This window comes from Salmo salar, chromosome ssa09 (assembly GCF_905237065.1).
Source record: "Salmo salar chromosome ssa09, Ssal_v3.1, whole genome shotgun sequence".
NCBI classification, from domain to species: domain Eukaryota; kingdom Metazoa; phylum Chordata; class Actinopteri; order Salmoniformes; family Salmonidae; genus Salmo; species Salmo salar.
In genome coordinates this window covers 152,272,160-152,291,904 of record NC_059450.1, presented here as the reverse complement: position 1 = coordinate 152,291,904, position 19,745 = coordinate 152,272,160, and the positions used below count along the sequence as shown (strand labels likewise).

General features: G+C 45.5%; 1 protein-coding gene across 1 annotated transcript; it reads left to right on the top strand.

Moving 5' to 3' along the window:
* The first annotated feature begins 801 nt into the window (after positions 1 to 801).
* Positions 802 to 15,811, top strand: vmn2r1 (vomeronasal 2, receptor 1). Its single transcript, XM_045724827.1, has 12 exons — positions 802 to 1,116; positions 1,677 to 1,968; positions 2,542 to 2,784; positions 2,979 to 3,170; positions 3,280 to 3,605; positions 8,596 to 8,716; positions 9,023 to 9,250; positions 10,779 to 10,902; positions 11,124 to 11,284; positions 11,619 to 11,814; positions 12,093 to 12,528; positions 14,768 to 15,811. The coding sequence occupies exons 1-12, from the start codon at positions 875 to 877 to the stop codon at positions 15,081 to 15,083; spliced, it is 2,877 nt and encodes a 958-aa protein (XP_045580783.1). The 5' UTR covers positions 802 to 874; the 3' UTR covers positions 15,084 to 15,811.
* The last annotated feature ends 3,934 nt before the right edge of the window (positions 15,812 to 19,745 follow it).

The window sequence follows — 19,745 nt, the reverse complement described above, 5'->3', positions numbered from 1 at the left end:
TTTTATTTCAATAAATTATACATTTGTGTTTCAGTAGGTTTAAAGTGTCAAATCGAGAAGCCACCTGTTTGTGCAAACTGAACACCGCCAGCGATACTGTCTCTCCACTGCGGGGGTTCAGGTGTTCCTCTCCCCGATGATCGAAGGACAAGTGTCGACAAGCTCAGACTCACTACAGCGAGAGACCCAGAGGACGCTTCGGCATAAACGATACAGTATGCCGAGGTAATTACTGAGCATTAAGGCCAATGTCCCGTGAGCGCTCATCCGCATCTCCAGTGCAGATCGCCACATGCTACTGCCAATTAAATCAGAGCCCGTGGCGCTTTGTGTTATGTCGTTAACATGAATACAGACAGACAATCACATGCCAGATAATTAATTGGTACTTTATTTTGAATTCGCTAACTGTTAATTACGCATCGCACTTTACACAAGGTTATTTAGCCTACACTTCTACTGTCGTGTGTCCTTAATTTATAACTTTATCATTTTGATTAGAAGGTCAAGAATGCAAAACCCTATAGGCTATTATAAATTAATGCAAGCGACACAATATATATTAAAACACTAAGGCGCATATATCCCCTAGGCCTATAATCTGCTCAATTCTTAGTTATTATTTTTATTACACAAATTAAATGTAATTATTTTCATGGATTTATTACAGTCAATAATGTTCATAATCTATGAACCTCAACAGCCCTTTTACTTATCGCATGTCTCCATGAGGAGGCTGTTTTGTCAAATTGTGTTGTTGCAACACTGCCGATAATCATCCCCTGAGATTAGTCAGAAGCACCTGTCTGTACTGATACTGTTTCTTCAGAGCCCGACACTGTGAACAAGCTACTTTATACCACACGTTCACATCATGGATAATACTGGATTCAATTGGAAATACCGGTTACTGTGTGGATTATGTGCTTTTCTCCACTTTTACGCGTCCATCTCGGCGGAGCCCAGCTGTAAACTGAAGGCCAAGTTTAACCTGAACGGCTACAGGAACGTGGAGAAGAAAAAGGTTGTCATGGGAGGGATGTTTCCCGTTCACCGCCGCATCGCCTCAGCCAATTCCAGCAGCTCCTCGGTGCCGCTGTCCCTGGGATGCGAGGGGTGAGTACCGGTCAATATTTAGTGTCATGGGATACAATTACATTATATTACTCAGGAGTTTAAGGCAGTTAAACTGGATTGAGAGGTGGAGAGAGTGACGGTGTGAATGTGGGAACATTTTCGAAATTAGAATAAATTAGCCCTGTTGTATTTCAAATATTATGTGAATGGAATTTAGAACCAGAATATTCTGGGAGTTGCTTCTCTACTGAGTCACCCCCTCCTCCTCCCTTCAAGGTCCTGCTCCCTCATCCAATCGGTGACTCAACAATCACCATCATCCCTAAACTCTCTCTCCAGCCCCCTAGATCTGAGCTGCTCCTATATTAGCCAATAAACTATATTATGATGATCTGGGCTTGTTGTCATTCCACCAATATTGTGATCTTATGTCGCCCTCTAGTGGCGATGTAATGCAACTTCACTACATTTTATAATATATTGCAGATACAACACTAATCAAGATGGGTTAACAGTAATGTCAGGATTCTACTACTGTTACTATTTCTAGCTATTTCCCATCATCATCGTCACCGTCATCATCATCACTTCTCATCCAGGTTTAACTTCCGGACGTTCCGTTGGACTCAGACAATGCTCTTCGCCATTGATGAGATCAACAAGCGGTCAGACCTCCTCCCTGATACAGACCTGGGCTATGTCATCTACGACTCCTGTTTCACCATCTCCAAGGCTGTGGAGGGCACCCTCACCTACCTGACGGGGCAGGAAGAGGCCGTGCCCAACTACCGCTGTGGCACAGGGGCGCCCCTGGCCGCTCTAGTGGGGGCTGGGGGGTCAGACCTGTCCATTGCCACTGCACGCATACTGGGACTCTACTATTTCCCCCAGGTATCTCTGTCTATCTACATATCAGTACATGGACTCTCCTCTTCACTGCAGCTCCTATATCTATCTAGGTGCGGTGTGGCCTAATCCAGTGGACATTTTCCTCCCTCGCTCCTCCCTCTCTCACCCTCTCTTCTCCCTCTCTCCTCCCTCTCTCACCCTCTCTTCTCCCTCTCTCCTCTCTCTCCTCCCTCTCTCCTCCCTCTCTCTCCTCCCTCCCTCCTCTCCCTCTCTCCTTCCTCCCTCTTTCCCACTCTCCTCCCTCTCTCTCCCTCTGTCCTCTCCCTTTCTCCCTCTCTCCTATCCCTCTCTCCCTCTCTCCTCCCTCCCCCCTCTCTCCTTCCTCTCCTCTCCCTCTCTCTCCCTGTCCCTCCCTCCTCCCTCTCTCCTCCCTCTCTCTCCTCCCTCTCTCCTCCCTCTCTCCTCTCTCCTCTCCCTCCCTCCCTCCCTCCCTCCCTCCCTCCCTCCCTCCCTCCCTCCCTCCCTCCCTCCCTCCCTCCCTCCCTCCTTCTCTCCTTCCTCTTCCTCTCCTCTCCCTCTCTCCTCCCTCTCTCATCCTTCTCTCCTCGTCTCTAGGTGAGTTACTCGTCGTCCTGCTCTGTGTTGGACAGTAAGTTCCAGTTTCCCACCTTTCTGAGGACCATCCCTAACGATGTCTACCAGTCTGAGGCAATGGCCCGCCTGGTGCTGCACTTCGGCTGGTCCTGGGTGGGAACCATCGCCGCGGACGATGACTATGGGAAGTATGGCATCAAGGCCTTCAAGGAACAGGTGGAGGAGGCTGGGGTCTGCATCTCTTTCTCTGAGACCCTGCCCAAGGTGACCGGTTACTGTTTCCATTACATCACAGCCCTCAGTGTCTCTCTCTGTTTCTGCCTCTCTTCTTCTCTCTCTTCTTCTCTCTCTTCTTCCATCTATTTCCCTCAATTTCTCTACATCAATTTGCTTGTACCATAAACAAGTTAATAAAGTTTTGGAACCCTGTCCTCCATACTGTTTCCTGTCCTGTGCAGGTGAGATCTCCAGAGGACATCCAGCGTATTGTGGCGACGGTGGTGGAGTCGACAGCTAAAATCATTGTGGTGTTCTCCTCTGATGTGGACCTGAGCCCTCTGATCCAGGAGCTGATCCAACACAACGTCACCAACCGCACCTGGATCGCCAGCGAGGCCTGGGTCACCTCTGCACTCATCAACCAGCCTGGGGTGAGGGGTCAACTAGGGGTCACAGGGACCATAGAATTAGAGTCAGCAGAGTGACCATTGTTATTCGAAAGCGGTGTTCCCTGATATGTTGGGTGTTTTCTGTGTCCAGGTGAGTTCATTGCTGGGTGGTACCCTGGGATTCGGTCTGAAACGTGCTGAGATCCCCGGTCTCCAGCGTTACCTCCTAAACATAGACCCCTACTCCAACCCGCTCACTGAGGAATTCTGGGAAACGGCGTTCAACTGCACGCTGAACTACGGCCGGGCTCTGAGGATGGCGAAAGAAATGACGAAAGCAGCAGCGGAGCAGGGGGGCAACACAAGCCTGTCCAGGGCAGTCAGAGGGGTGCCTGAGGGGCTGTGTTCGGGAAAGGAGTCCCTGGAGAAACTGAGTAATACCTACTCTGACGTGACCCAGCTACGCATCACATACAGGTAGATATGTTAGTAATACCTACTCTGACGTGACCCAGCTACGCATCACATACAGGTAGATATGTTAATAATACCTACTCTGACCCAGCTACTCATCACATACAGGTAGATATGTTAATAATACCTACTCTGACCCAGCTACTCATCACATACAGGTAGATATGTTAATAATACCTACTCTGACCCAGCTACTCATCACATACAGGTAGATATGTTAATAATACCTACTCTGACCCAGCTACGCATCACATACAGGTAGATATGTTAATAATACCTACTCTGACCCAGCTACGCATCACATACAGGTAGATATGTTAATAATACCTACTCTGACGTGACCCAGCTACGCATCACATACAGGTAGATATGTTAATAATACCTACTCTGACCCAGCTACTCATCACATACAGGTATATGTGTTAATAATACCTACTCTGACCCAGCTACTCATCACATACAGGTAGATATGTTAATAATACCTACTCTGACCCAGCTACTCATCACATACAGGTAGATATGTTAATAATACCTACTCTGACCCAGCTACTCATCACATACAGGTAGATATGTTAATAATACCTACTCTGACGTGACCCAGCTACGCATCACATACAGGTAGATATGTTAATAATACCTACTCTGACGTGACCCAGCTACTCATCACATACAGGTAGATATGTTAATAATACCTACTCTGACCCAGCTACTCATCACATACAGGTAGATATGTTAATAATACCTACTCTGACCCAGCTACGCATCACATACAGGTAGATATGTTAATAATACCTACTCTGACCCAGCTACTCATCACATACAGGTAGATGTGTTAATAATACCTACTCTGACCCAGCTACGCATCACATACAGGTAGATATGTTAATAATACCTACTCTGACGTGACCCAGCTACTCATCACATACAGGTAGATATGTTAATAATACCTACTCTGACCCAGCTACTCATCACATACAGGTAGATATGTTAATAATACCTACTCTGACCCAGCTACTCATCACATACAGGTAGATATGTTAATAATACCTACTCTGACCCAGCTACTCATCACATACAGGTAGATATGTTAATAATACCTACTCTGACCCAGCTACTCATCACATACAGGTAGATATGTTAATAATACCTACTCTGACGTCCCAGCTACGCATCACATACAGGTAGATATGTTAATAATACCTACTCTGACCCAGCTACTCATCACATACAGGTAGATATGTTAATAATACCTACTCTGACCCAGCTACGCATCACATACAGGTAGATATGTTAATAATACCTACTCTGACCCAGCTACTCATCACATACAGGTAGATATGTTAATAATACCTACTCTGACCCAGCTACTCATCACATACAGGTAGATATGTTAATAATACCTACTCTGACCCAGCTACTCATCACATACAGGTAGATATGTTAATAATACCTACTCTGACCCAGCTACTCATCACATACAGGTAGATTTGTTAATAATACCTACTCTGACGTGACCCAGCTACTCATCACATACAGGTAGATATGTTAATAATACCTACTCTGACCCAGCTACGCATCACATACAGGTAGATATGTTAATAATACCTACTCTGACGTGACCCAGCTACTCATCACATACAGGTAGATATGTTAATAATACCTACTCTGACCCAGCTACTCATCACATACAGGTAGATATGTTAATAATACCTACTCTGACCTGACCCAGCTACGCATCACATACAGGTAGATATGTTAATAATACCTACTCTGACCCAGCTACTCATCACATACAGGTAGATATGTTAATAATACCTACTCTGACCCAGCTACGCATCACATACAGGTAGATATGTTAATAATACCTACTCTGACGTGACCCAGCTACTCATCACATACAGGTATATATGTTAATAATACCTACTCTGACGTGACCCAGCTACTCATCACATACAGGTAGATATGTTAATAATACCTACTCTGACCCAGCTACTCATCACATACAGGTAGATATGTTAATAATACCTACTCTGACGTGACCCAGCTACTCATCACATACAGGTAGATATGTTAATAATACCTACTCTGACCCAGCTACTCATCACATACAGGTAGATATGTTAATAATACCTACTCTGACGTGACCCAGCTACGCATCACATACAGGTAGATATGTTAATAATACCTACTCTGACCCAGCTACGCATCACATACAGGTAGATATGTTAATAATACCTACTCTGACCCAGCTACTCATCACATACAGGTAGATATGTTAATAATACCTACTCTGACGTGACCCAGCTACTCATCACATACAGGTAGATATGTTAATAATACCTACTCTGACCCAGCTACGCATCACATACAGGTAGATATGTTAATAATACCTACTCTGACCCCAGCTACTCATCACATACAGGTAGATATGTTAATAATACCTACTCTGACGTGACCCAGCTACACATCACATACAGGTAGATATGTTAATAATACCTACTCTGACCCAGCTACTCATCACATACAGGTAGATATGTTAATAATACCTACTCTGACCCAGCTACGCATCACATACAGGTAGATATGTTAATAATACCTACTCTGACCCAGCTACTCATCACATACAGCTAGATATGTTAATAATACCTACTCTGACGTGACCCAGCTACTCATCACATACAGGTAGATATGTTAATAATACCTACTCTGACCTGACCCAGCTACTCATCACATACAGGTAGATATGTTAATAATACCTACTCTGACGTGACCCAGCTACGCATCACATACAGGTAGATATGTTAATAATACCTACTCTGACCCAGCTACTCATCACATACAGGTAGATATGTTAATAATACCTACTCTGACCCAGCTACGCATCACATACAGGTAGATATGTTAATAATACCTACTCTGACCTGACCCAGCTACGCATCACATACAGGTAGATATGTTAATAATACCTACTCTGACCCAGCTACTCATCACATACAGGTAGATATGTTAATAATACCTACTCTGACCTGACCCAGCTACGCATCACATACAGGTAGATATGTTAATAATACCTACTCTGACCCAGCTACTCATCACATACAGGTAGATATGTTAATAATACCTACTCTGACGTGACCCAGCTACGCATCACATACAGGTAGATATGTTAATAATACCTACTCTGACCCAGCTACTCATCACATACAGGTAGATATGTTAATAATACCTACTCTGACCCAGCTACTCATCACATACAGGTAGATATGTTAATAATACCTACTCTGACCCAGCTACTCATCACATACAGGTAGATATGTTAATAATACCTACTCTGACCTGACCCAGCTACTCATCACATACAGGTAGATATGTTAATAATACCTACTCTGACCCAGCTACTCATCACATACAGGTAGATATGTTAATAATACCTACTCTGACCTGACCCAGCTACTCATCACATACAGGTATATATGTTAATAATACCTACTCTGACCCAGCTACTCATCACATACAGGTAGATATGTTAATAATACCTACTCTGACCCAGCTACTCATCACATACAGGTAGATATGTTAATAATACCTACTCTGACGTGACCCAGCTACTCATCACATACAGGTAGATGTGTTAATAATACCTACTCTGACCCAGCTACGCATCACATACAGGTAGATATGTTAATAATATCTACTCTGACGTGACCCAGCTACTCATCACATACAGGTAGATATGTTAATAATACCTACTCTGACCCAGCTACGCATCACATACAGGTAGATATGTTAATAATACCTACTCTGACGTGACCCAGCTACTCATCACATACAGGTAGATATGTTAATAATACCTACTCTGACGTGACCCAGCTACTCATCACATACAGGTAGATATGTTAATAATACCTACTCTGACGTGACCCAGCTACGCATCACATACAGGTAGATATGTTAATAATACCTACTCTGACGTGACCCAGCTACTCATCACATACAGGTAGATATGTTAATAATACCTACTCTGACCCAGCTACGCATCACATACAGGTAGATATGTTAATAATACCTACTCTGACCCAGCTACGCATCACATACAGGTAGATATGTTAATAATACCTACTCTGACCCAGCTACGCATCACATACAGGTAGATATGTTAATAATACCTACTCTGACCCAGCTACGCATCACATACAGGTAGATATGTTAATAATACCTACTCTGACCCAGCTACTCATCACATACAGGTAGATATGTTAATAATACCTACTCTGACCCAGCTACTCATCACATACAGGTAGATATGTTAATAATACCTACTCTGACCCAGCTACTCATCACATACAGGTAGATATGTTAATAATACCTACTCTGACGTGACCCAGCTACTCATCACATACAGGTAGATATGTTAATAATACCTACTCTGACCCAGCTACACATCACATACAGGTAGATATGTTAATAATACCTACTCTGACCCAGCTACGCATCACATACAGGTAGATGTGTTAATAATACCTACTCTGACCTGACCCAGCTACTCATCACATACAGGTAGATATGTTAATAATACCTACTCTGACCCAGCTACTCATCACGTACAGGTAGATATGTTAATAATACCTACTCTGACCCAGCTACTCATCACATACAGGTAGATATGTTAATAATACCTACTCTGACCCAGCTACTCATCACATACAGGTAGATATGTTAATAATACCTACTCTGACCCAGCTACGCATCACATACAGGTAGATATGTTAATAATACCTACTCTGACGTGACCCAGCTACTCATCACATACAGGTAAATATGTTAATAATACCTACTCTGACCCAGCTACTCATCACATACAGGTAGATATATAATACCTACTCTGACCCAGCTACTCATCACATACAGGTAGATATGTTGATGATGATAACGACAGTGATAGCGATGATAACGAGGATGATGGGGGTGATGATGACGATATTATGTATTACAGTGTGTATAAGGCTGTGTACACTGTGGCTCATGCCTTGCATAACATGGAGATCTGTGAGCCTGGCCAGGGGCCCTTCAATAACAACAGCTGTGCTGATATCACCAAATTTGAGCCTTGGCAGGTCAGTCTGTGTGTCTGTGTGTGTGTGTGTGTGTGTGTGTGTGTGTGTGTGTGTGTGTGTGTGTGTGTGTGTGTGTGTGTGTGTGTGTGTGTGTGTGTGTGTGTGTGTGTGTGTGTGTGTGTGTGTGTGTGTGTCTCTGTGTGTGTGTCTCTGTGTGTGTGTGTGTGTGTGTGTGTGTGTGTGTGTGTGTGTGTGTGTGTGTGTGTGTGTGTGTGTGTGTGTGTGTGTGTGTGTACATCTGTAGTTGCATCTTGGTTTTAACCGTTGTAGATTTGAATATTATCCATCTTCTCCTTTCTCCTCTAGTTGATGTACTACCTGAAGAACGTGTGGTTCCAGGTCCCCCACACCAAAGAACCTTTATTCTTCCAGGACGGAGATGTGGACGGCTACTATGACATCATTAACTGGCAGGTGAAAGGTGACGGGGAGATCTCCTACGTGACGATTGGCCAGTTCAACAGCACAGCAGCCCCAGATGCCATGATGACTATCAACAATGCATCCATAGTGTGGAACAATGATGAGCTGGAGGTCAGTGAGATACTGTAGTGAGAGGACAAAGACAGTGGTATGTGTGTACCCTGTCTATCTGACTGTCTCCCTCCCTGTCTATCTGACTGTCTCCCTCTCTGTCTATCTGACTGTCTCCCTCTCTGTCTATCTGGCTGTCTCCCTCCCTGTCTATCTGACTGTCTCCCTCCCTGTCTATCTGTCCGTCTCCCTCCCTGTCTATCTGACTGTCTCCCTCCCTGTCTATCTGTCTGTCTGTCTCCCTCCCTGTCTATCTGTCTGTCTCCATCCCTGTCTATCTGTCCGTCTCCCTCCCTGTCTATCTGACTGTCTCCCTCCCTGTCTATCTGTCCGTCTCCATCCCTGTCTATCTGACTGTCTCCCTCCCTGTCTATCTGACTGTCTCCCTCCCTGTCTATCTGACTGTCTCCCTCCCTGTCTATCTGACTGTCTCCCTGTCTATCTGACTGTCTACCTCCCTGTCTGACTGTCTCCCTCCCTGTCTATCTGTCTGTCTCCCTCCCTGTCTATCTGTCTGTCTCCCTCCCCGTCTATCTGACTGTCTCCCTCCCTGTCTATCTGTCCGTCTCCCTCCCTGTCTATCTGACTGTCTCCCTCCCTGTCTATCTGTCTGTCTCCCTCCCTGTCTATCTGTCTCCCTCCTCCCTCCCTCCCTCCCTCCCTCCCTCCCTCCCTCCCTCCCTCCCTCCCTCCCTCCCTCCCTCCCTACTACTCTCTCCCTCCCTGTCTATCTGACTGTCTCCCTCCCTGTCTATCTGTCCGTCTCCCTCCCTGTCTATCTGACTGTCTCCCTCCCTGTCTATCTGTCCGTCTCCATCCCTGTCTATCTGACTGTCTCCCTCCCTGTCTATCTGACTGTCTCCCTCCCTGTCTATCTGTCTGTCTCCCTCCCTGCCTATCTGACTGCCTCCCTCCCTGTCTATCTGTCCGTCTCCCTCCCTGCCTATCTGCCTCCCTCCCTCCCTGCCTATCTGACTGCCTCCCTGCCTATCTGACTGTCTACCTCCCTGTCTGACTGTCTCCCTCCCTGTCTATCTGTCTGTCTCCCTCCCTGTCTATCTGTCTGTCTCCCCTCCCCGTCTATCTGACTGTCTCCCTCCCTGTCTATCTGTCTGTCTCCCTCCCTGTCTATCTGCCTGCCTCCTTCCCCCTCTATCTCTCCCTCCCCCTCTATCTGCCTGTCTCCCTCCCTGTCTATCTGTCTGTCTCCCTCCCTCCCTCCCTCCCTCCCTCCCTCCCTCCCTCCCTCCCTCCCTCCCTCCCTCCCTCCCTCCCTCCCTCCCTCCCTCCCTCCCTCCCTCCCTCCCTCCCTCCCTCCCTGTCTATCTGACTGTCTCCCTCCCTGTCTATCTGTCCGTCTCCCTCCCTGTCTATCTGACTGTCTACCTCCCTGTCTATCTGACTGTCTCCCTCCCTGTCTATCTGTCTCCCTCCCTCCCTCCCTCCCTATCTGACTGTCTCCCTCCCTGTCTATCTGACTGTCTCCCTCCCTGTCTATCTGACTGTCTCCCTCCATGTCTCCCATCAGACTCCGAGATCAGTGTGCAGTGAGAGCTGCCAGCCTGGTACCAGGAAGGGGATCAGGCAGGGTGAGCCCGTCTGCTGTTTCGACTGCATCCCCTGTGCCGACGGAGAGATCAGCAACGCCACAGGTGATGTATCATTGTGTACACTTTATCAATCCCTAACAGAGCTTTGTCCTTTATACAACTGCACTTATTTGTGCTGTGCAGCAGAGTTGGTTTGAATTGAGTCCACAGTTGTTTTGGGGTTTTAAATGATATGTAGCTTGAAGGAATTCTACCAGCTTTGTAGATTGTTTCTGTTTCTGTGCGTTAGACTGACCTGATATCTTCTCCGCCTCCTCTGTCAGATGCCAGGGAGTGTATCCAGTGCACTGAGGATAACTGGTCTAATGCGGCCCGAGACACCTGCGTCCCCAAGACCATCGAGTTCCTGGACTTCAGTGAACCTCTGGGCATCACACTCATAGTGATATCAGCCGTCGGAGCGCTGATCACACTGGCTGTGGGGGTGTGTAGCCAAAGGCAGCAAAAACTAGTGGAATATTGGGGAATAGGGTGTTATTGGAGATTTGTCTGTTGGAATTACGAGGAGACATAATTACAGTAAATCAGGTAGTATTTACTGCCATTTATGATAGACAACCTGAAGTGTATAAGGGTTTGGGTCAATTCGTATTGAAGTCACTTTTTTTTATACATTTTCTCCTTTTCAGTTTATTGAGAAATCATTGAATATGGAATTTGTAAAACATTTTGGAATTGGAATTTCAGTTTACTACCTGAATTGGGTGACTTCAATTCGAACTGACCCCAACCCTGGTGTGTATAATGTCCTACTCCAGATAGTCTTCCTGGTGAACCTGGGTACTCCACTGGTGAAGGCCAATGACCCCATACTCAGTTTCTCCCTGCTGTTCTCCCTGGTGGTGACGTTCCTCTCCTCCATTGTCTTCCTGGGAGAGCCCCAGCCCTGGAGCTGCATGACCAGCCAGGTGGGCCTGGCCCTGGGGTTTTCCCTCTGCCTCTCCTCCATCATGGGTGGGTTGAAGTCTCCCTCTCTTTCTTTCTTTCTTTCTTTCTTTCTTTCTTTCTTTCTTTCTTTCTTTCTTTCTTTCTTTCTTTCTTTCTTTCTTTCTTTCTTTCTTTCTTTCTTTCTTTCCCCAAATCCAGACTAATCCTTTAGTGGCCAGTCTAGCCCTTAAGGAATCATTGGCTGTAAGTGACATGATGGGTACTCAGGGGCTACAGTAGAGTACAGCTCTTACCACATCGCTCACACAAACCTACCCTTTAACCTTAATGATGTGTTGTTCTAGGTAAGGCTGCAGTCCTTATGCTCAGGGCCAGGGTTCTGAAGGCTGCCAGGTCCAAGGCCAAAGCCACTGCTAAGGCTGCAGCTCAGGCCGCCGCCGCTGACACCAGCCCTGATGTCATTGCCACCAATGGCAACATCAACAACAACAACAATGCTGTAACCACTGGCAACCCCGATGTGGACTCTCTCCGTCCCGCCCACCAGAGGGTCCTGGCTGCCATATTAACACTGATCCAGGCTGTGGCGTGCACGGTGTGGCTCATCATCCTGCCACCGCACCCGGTCAAAAACACGGCGGCGCAGAACATCAAGATCATCCTGGAGTGTGACGAGGGTTCTGTGATCTTCATCTGCTGTGTCTTCGGTTACGACATCCTGCTGGCCCTGTTGGCCTTCATCTTCTCCTTCATGGCACGCAAACTGGAGGACAACTTCAGGTAGCTAGTCACCTTCATGGCACACAAACTGGAGGACTCCTTCAGGTAGCTAGTCACCTTCATGGCACGCAAACTGGAGGACAACTTCAGGTAGCTAGTCACCTTCATGGCACACAAACTGGATGATTCCTACAGGTAGCTAGTCACCTTCATGGCACACAAACTGGATGATTCCTACAGGTAGCTAGTCACCTTCATGGCACACAAACTGGATGATTCCTACAGGTAGCTAGTCACCTTCATGGCACACAAACTGGATGATTCCTACAGGTAGCTAGTCACCTTCATGGCACGCAAACTGGATGATTCCTACAGGTAGCTAGTCACCTTCATGGCACACAAACTGGATGATTCCTACAGGTAGCTAGTCACCTTCATGGCACACAAACTGGATGATTCCTACAGGTAGCTAGTCACCTTCATGGCACACAAACTGGATGATTCCTACAGGTAGCTAGTCACCTTCATGGCACACAAACTGGATGATTCCTACAGGTAGCTAGTCACCTTCATGGCACGCAAACTGGATGATTCCTACAGGTAGCTAGTCACCTTCATGGCACACAAACTGGAGGACTCCTTCAGGTAGCTAGTCACCTTCATGGCACACAAACTGGAGGACTCCTTCAGGTAGCTAGTGGACCTGGAAGTTACTTAGCTTAGCATTTTAAAGACTTGGCTAGCTGTAGGCTAAGAGCTAACATAGCAGTTAAGCTAACATAACTTTTCAACTTAACTTATTATAACTGTTAGGTTATAATTTTCAGAGTAAATAACTCACGGACACTAGAGAAGCTTACCCAAGTTTAATTCTTCCCAAAGGGTCGATACAGATGGATTCTGACAAACAACATTTCACACAAGCACTGATATTTAACCCTTTCTCCTCTGCTGAGTCTCCTCCTCCACAACTGAACAGCCAATGCTTCCCTGTTGCTAGACAGAACCTTAGTGATATCTGTTCTTCCTCACTTCATCTAACCTGACCTCTACCCCAAAGTGCTCACTCCTCCCCAACTCAAGGCCGTCATGGTGATTGATACCAGACTATGTATCTTCTCCTCCCAGAGGATCCCTGATGTCTTAACAGTAACATATCCTGACATAATGTAAACGTTATACATTCCCCTCTCTCCCTCAGTGACATTGTTATGTTCTAAGCTCTCCACCCGTCTCCCCTACACATTCCAAAGCCATCTAACTCCTACAGATAACCATTAACTTGTGATGTTAAAACCTGTCTCGGTTCACAGTTGGACACTCTCCTTATGAGTATAAAAATGTTCCAAGTTTCACCCAGAATCTAACATAACATATCTTACCATTACGTAACTTATGATAGACTATCTAAGGGTGTTTTCACATGTAGTCCTCTTTAATAGAACGGATCTCAGTCCTCTTTAAAGTGAACTCTGTGGTAAAGAAAAACATGTCTTTGTGTTCACACTGCCCTTGCCTTTGAATGAGGATTCAACTCTTCTGACAGTTCACTTCAACTATTTTCTCTTTACATTCACATAGCTATGTTTAGGAAGGAACCATTATCTTTTTCCAACATTCACTATGGGTTTTTACAAAGTGCAGGACAAGCCATTCAATCAGAATACGTTGTGGAACAGCTAGATATACCTACGTACATTTTGGAAGCTTATAGATTGCATTTAGTTAAAAATATGAGACATAATAATTGTAATCAGAAGATATTATTAACATGTACATTGTATTGCTAACAGAATAAATAGCAATAGAAACACTGCAGAATAAATAATGCTGTAACTGGTATACCCAATGGTATACTGTCCCTTTAAGAGCTAGATTAGATGTTCTACCCTATGTTGTGATTCAGCACACATTTTTGTGAGGGTTTATGACAGGGGAAATGATGTTGCAGTAGCCTAGTGTGTGGTGCTGGAATAATGACAAGTCATCCTGGGGAGCTTTGCGTTCACATTGTCCTAAAAAAAGGGAACCGGAACCACGGAATTCAAGCGAACCGAACTCAGAACACCTCCCGATATGGTCTCAGTTCGATTCACTTTTGGGGCTCTTTTGAGGGGTCTGAGTTCCTTTGGAGTGTTCACACTGCACAAAAAATTAAGCCAACCGCAAAATTCTAAAAAAAAATTGTCTGAAAAGGACCAAGTGTGAGAACACCCTGAGAGTTGTTGCGCTCATTTGAATTTCGTTTTGTTTCTTGCTTTAGACCACTTTTAAACTTATTGGGGTTTCTTGATTTCAGTGAGGGAAAGTCCTTGACCTTCGGCATGCTGGTGTTCTTCATCGTGTGGAGTTCCTTCATCCCGGCCTATCTCAGTACACGCGGTAAGTTCATGGTGGCCGTGCAGATCTTTGCCATCCTGGCGTCCAGCTTCGGCCTGCTAGCCTGCATCTTCTTACCCAAGTGCTACGTCCTGCTGGTCAAGCCCGAGTTCAACACAGAGGATAGGATGCGGCCGCGTTCCAAGCCACGTGACGGGACTGGGACAGGGACCTCGGCCTCGCTTGCTACGGTGGCCACTGAAGTTCAAGCTACGACAGGCAATGTTGATTATTAGGGTTAGGGAGGGACGCACACACTATGGGCAGACACAAAACACTCATCTGGAAGCACACTAGGGCCAGTGATACAGGACACATTGCACTAACTAGGGACTACTCAGCATTTCATTGTGGAGTCTGTTACTAGTTTCCTGTGATGTCATTATACTCTATGTAGTTTTTTGACTAATGTATACCAATGGAGTTCTCAGGGAGTAGGACTACAACCAAACACAGAGCTGCAACAGAGAGATATCTACGCTGACATCGATATATATATATATGGTAGATGGATAGGTCCCGTCCTCATGATAACTATATATTTGACTTTATTAATGCTGTCCTGATGTTGTATTTTTTTTTATTAATTAGTTTGAGCCGTAGTTTTTTTTTGTAAACAGTCATTGGCTTCCTATGGTGGTAGAAATATACTGTATTTGTGAGATCATTTGAGATGTATCAGAAAGGTGTGCATTAAAAATGTATTTGTTGTCAAAATGTCACCTTTGTACTGTGAATTTAGAGGGATTTTCATTTAATTAGCCTTTATATCATATTTGTATAGGCGCATCAATGTTCTAATGTTTCTGTATAGGAATCTGCATAAGTAGCCTAGTGATCATTGGATCATCCCCACTGATTGGATCATCATCCCCACTGACTGGATGGATCATCAACACTGATTGGATGGATCATCAACACTGATTGTAAATGTTTTCGTAGGGAAGTAAAGGTGTATTGTTAACATTGCCTGCCTGTCCTTTATTTGACTTGAAGTTACTTGCTTTACGTTACTGAAAGTGGATTGTAAAGTAGGGATCTTGTTACAGTGGTGGGCAATGAGCCAACGAGAGGCAGGTAGGCTACAGGTGGCAATCAATGATTTACATATACACTAGATTATTAATGTCTACATTTATTTTTGCCACTTTTATTCTATTATAGACACCTTAATGCATATTTATAAATTATATTATGTGAGCTAAACATAAAAATGAAAGTATAATTTGTTTGGATTACTAATGTTACTGTACTAATGTTTGTTCTTGAAACATTACATTGAAATACTGTAGAATTCCATTCATTCCTACTGGGGAGTGCCAATATGGCCGACCGGTGGCTTCAAATCCTCTCAATGGCCAATACATAGCATCAGCAATCCAGGTTTTATACACTGACTGTACCAAACATTAGGAACACCTGCTGTTTCCATAGCATAGACTGACCAGGTGAAAACTATGATTCCTTTTTGATGTCATCACCCGTCATCACTTCAATCAGTGTAGATGAAGGGGGGGACAGTTAAAGAAGGATTTTTAAGCTCTGAGACAATTTTGACATGGATTGTGTATGTGTGCCATTGAGAGGATGAATGGGCAAGAGAAAATATTTAAGTGTCAAAATATTTAAGTGTATCAAGAATGGTCCAACACCCGAAGGACATCCAGCCAACTTGACACAACTGTGGGAAGCATTGGAGTCAACATGTGCCCCGCATCCTGTGGAACACTTTTGACACCATGCAGAGTCCATGCCCCAACGAATTGAGGCTATTTTGAGGGCAAAAGGGGTGCAACTCAATATTAGGACGATGTTCCTAATGTTTTGTACACTCGGTGTATACATAATTGGTGCTTGAAAAAGCTGTGGTGCCAGAAGCACATTGTACTTGTCACGTCGGTTGAAAGGAGAGGACCAAGGTGCAGCGTGGTGAGCGTACATATTATTTTTATTAGAAAAGATGCTGAACAAAACAATAAACACTACCCAACAAACCGTGAAGCTAAAGGCTAAGTGCCATAAAGAAAGTCAACTTCCCACAACACAAGGAGGGAAAAGGGCTACCTAAGTATGGTTCCCAATCAGAGACAACGATAGACAGCTGTCCCTGATTGAGAACCATACCCGGCCAAAACATAGAAAATAAAGAACATAGAAAAGGAACATAGAATGCCCACCCTAGTCACACCCTGGCCTACCCAAAATAGAGAATAAAAAAACCTCTATGGCCAGGGCGTGACAGTACTAGTAGTTTGTTGGGGCTGCTGTAGGTTTAATTTATTTTTGCTCAAATATTTTCTATTGAACACACACAAGAATTGTGTTTAGGTACTTTGTAGAAAAGACAAGTATGCAATTATTATCTAAACATAAAAGAGCAGACAGAAACAAAAAGACCCAGAGTTATAGGTACAAAATAAATAATACAAAATAAGATATACAGAACGAGGACAGGTAAACAAATAGAGGGCAGATGTCACCCCCCCATCCCTACATCATCCCCCCCAAGAGTGTGCAAAGCTGTCATCAAGGCAAAGGGTGGCTACTTTGAAGAATCTCAAATCTCAAATATATTTTGATTTGTTTAACACTTTTTTTGGTTACTACATGATTCCATATGTGTTATTTCATAGTTTTGATGTCTTCACTATTATTCTACAATGTAGAAAATAGGAAAATAAGGAAAAACCCTTGAATGAGTAGTTGTGTCCAAACTTTTGACTGGTATTGTATGTGAGAAACCCCTCAAATCAGTGACATGCAAATGTCCTTGTCCAGAGTTAGGAGTCTCTCTTCAGTCTGATGTCAAACTCATCTCACGATGATGGATTGTGAAAAAATATAAATTGATCAAATTTGAAATGAGTTTGCCGATGTCATTGTTTTTTCCCCAACGGTTTTTAAACAGAGCCTTGTTTACAGAGAGCTGCTGACATCTCCCCAATGAACAAAGGAGGGAAATTTATAAACATTTAATCGGTAGTGACAGACACTCTGAAGTGATGCAGAGTGGTGCCTCTGTAATCTTTAAAATGGGATTGATTGCTCCGTCCTTGTGATTAATCATTGTAGCAGGTGTGTGTATGTATGTCTGTGTGTGTGTGTGTGTGTGCAAGTGTTTGATTGCGTGTCTGTGATTTCCTATCTATTTTTGTCTCCTTCACAAGGACTTACGTAAGGAATTAAACTCTAATGAGCTAGCCCTCCGGTTCTGTTAGTGTCTGTCTGTCTGTCTGTCTGTCTGTCTGTCTGTCTGTCTGTCTGTCTGTCTGTCTGTCTGTCTGTCTGTCTGTCTGTCTGTCTGTCTGTCTGTCTGTCTGTCTGTCTGTCTGTCTGTCTGTCTGTCTGTCTGTCTGTCTGTCTGTCTGTCTGTGTGTGTGTGTGTGTGTGTGTGTGTGTGTGTGTGTAGGCTTGTGTTAGGTTCTGTCAAATTGTCAGGAGATGCACCCTTTGTCCAGTCTATGCTTCTCACCAACAGAGGGCGTTACCCACTGATACTACTGCTTTCTAAATATAGCATTGCCTTGTCAACCATGAAATTCAATTTACTGGACATACACAGGGTTTTCTCCATTCAGTAAAATCCCAATGCCCAAAACTGTATTGGTGCCCCATTGTTGACCTGACAGAACTCAGCAAGCGTAAGACACAATTCTGATTGTGCTTTTACTGCTTAACAAAGAACTTTAACAATTTTACAAGTTTCTTTAAAATCTATTATACATTGATGGACAGTTATGTAACAGGAAGTGGGTCAGAGAGGCAGCAGGATTATGGGAATGAGTCAGTAACACAGAGGAGCATCTTGTCCTTGTTCTTCTTGTCTTTTATTGCTGTCTGTTGGGAGACCAGCTGAGACTAGTGGGCTGGTTGTCTCCTGTCCCAACAGAACCCTTATTCGTACTTCTGTTACCAGTTTCAGTAGAAACGTATAACGCTCCCCTCACTCATTCCCCTCACCACCTCACACCACCTCACACCTCCTCCCCTCACCACCCCCACACCTCCACACACCCTCCCCTCACACACCCTCCCCTCACCACACCCACACCTCCACACACCTCCCCTCACCACCTCCACACCTCCCCTCACCACACCTCCTCCCCTCACTACCTCCTCCCCTCACCACCTCCACACCTCCTCCCCTCACCACCTCCCCTCACCACCTCCACACCTCCTCCCATCACCACCTCCTCCCCTCACCACCTCCCACACCTCCTCCCCTCACCACCTCCTCCCCTCACCACCACCACACCTCCTCCCCCCACTACACCTCCTCCCCTCACCACCTCCACACCTCCTCCCCTCACCACACCTCCTCCCCTCACCACCTCCACACCTCCTCCCCTCACCACACCTCCTCCCCTCACCACCTCCACACCTCCTCCCCTCACCACACCTCCTCCCCTCACCACCTCCACACCTCCTCCCTCACCATCTCTACACCTCCTCCCCTCACCACCTCCACACCTCCTCCCCTCACCACCTCTACACCTCCTCCCCTCACACCACCTCCCCTCACCACCTCCACACCTCCTCCCTCACCATCTCCACACCTCCTCCCCTCACCATCTCTACACCTCCTCCCCTCACCACCTCACCACCTCCTTCCCTCACCACCTCCACACCTCCTCCCCTCACCACCTCTACACCTCCTCCTCTCACACCACCTCCCCTCACCACCTCCACACCTCCTCCCCTCACCACCTCCACACCTCCTCCCCTCACCATCTCTACACCTCCTCCCCTCACCACCTCCACACCTCCTCCCCTCACCACCTCCACACCTCCTCCCCTCACCACCTCCACACCTCCTCCCCTCACCACCTCCACACCTCCTCCCCTCACCACCTCTACACCTCCTCCCCTCACCACCTCCACACCTCCTCCCCTCACCA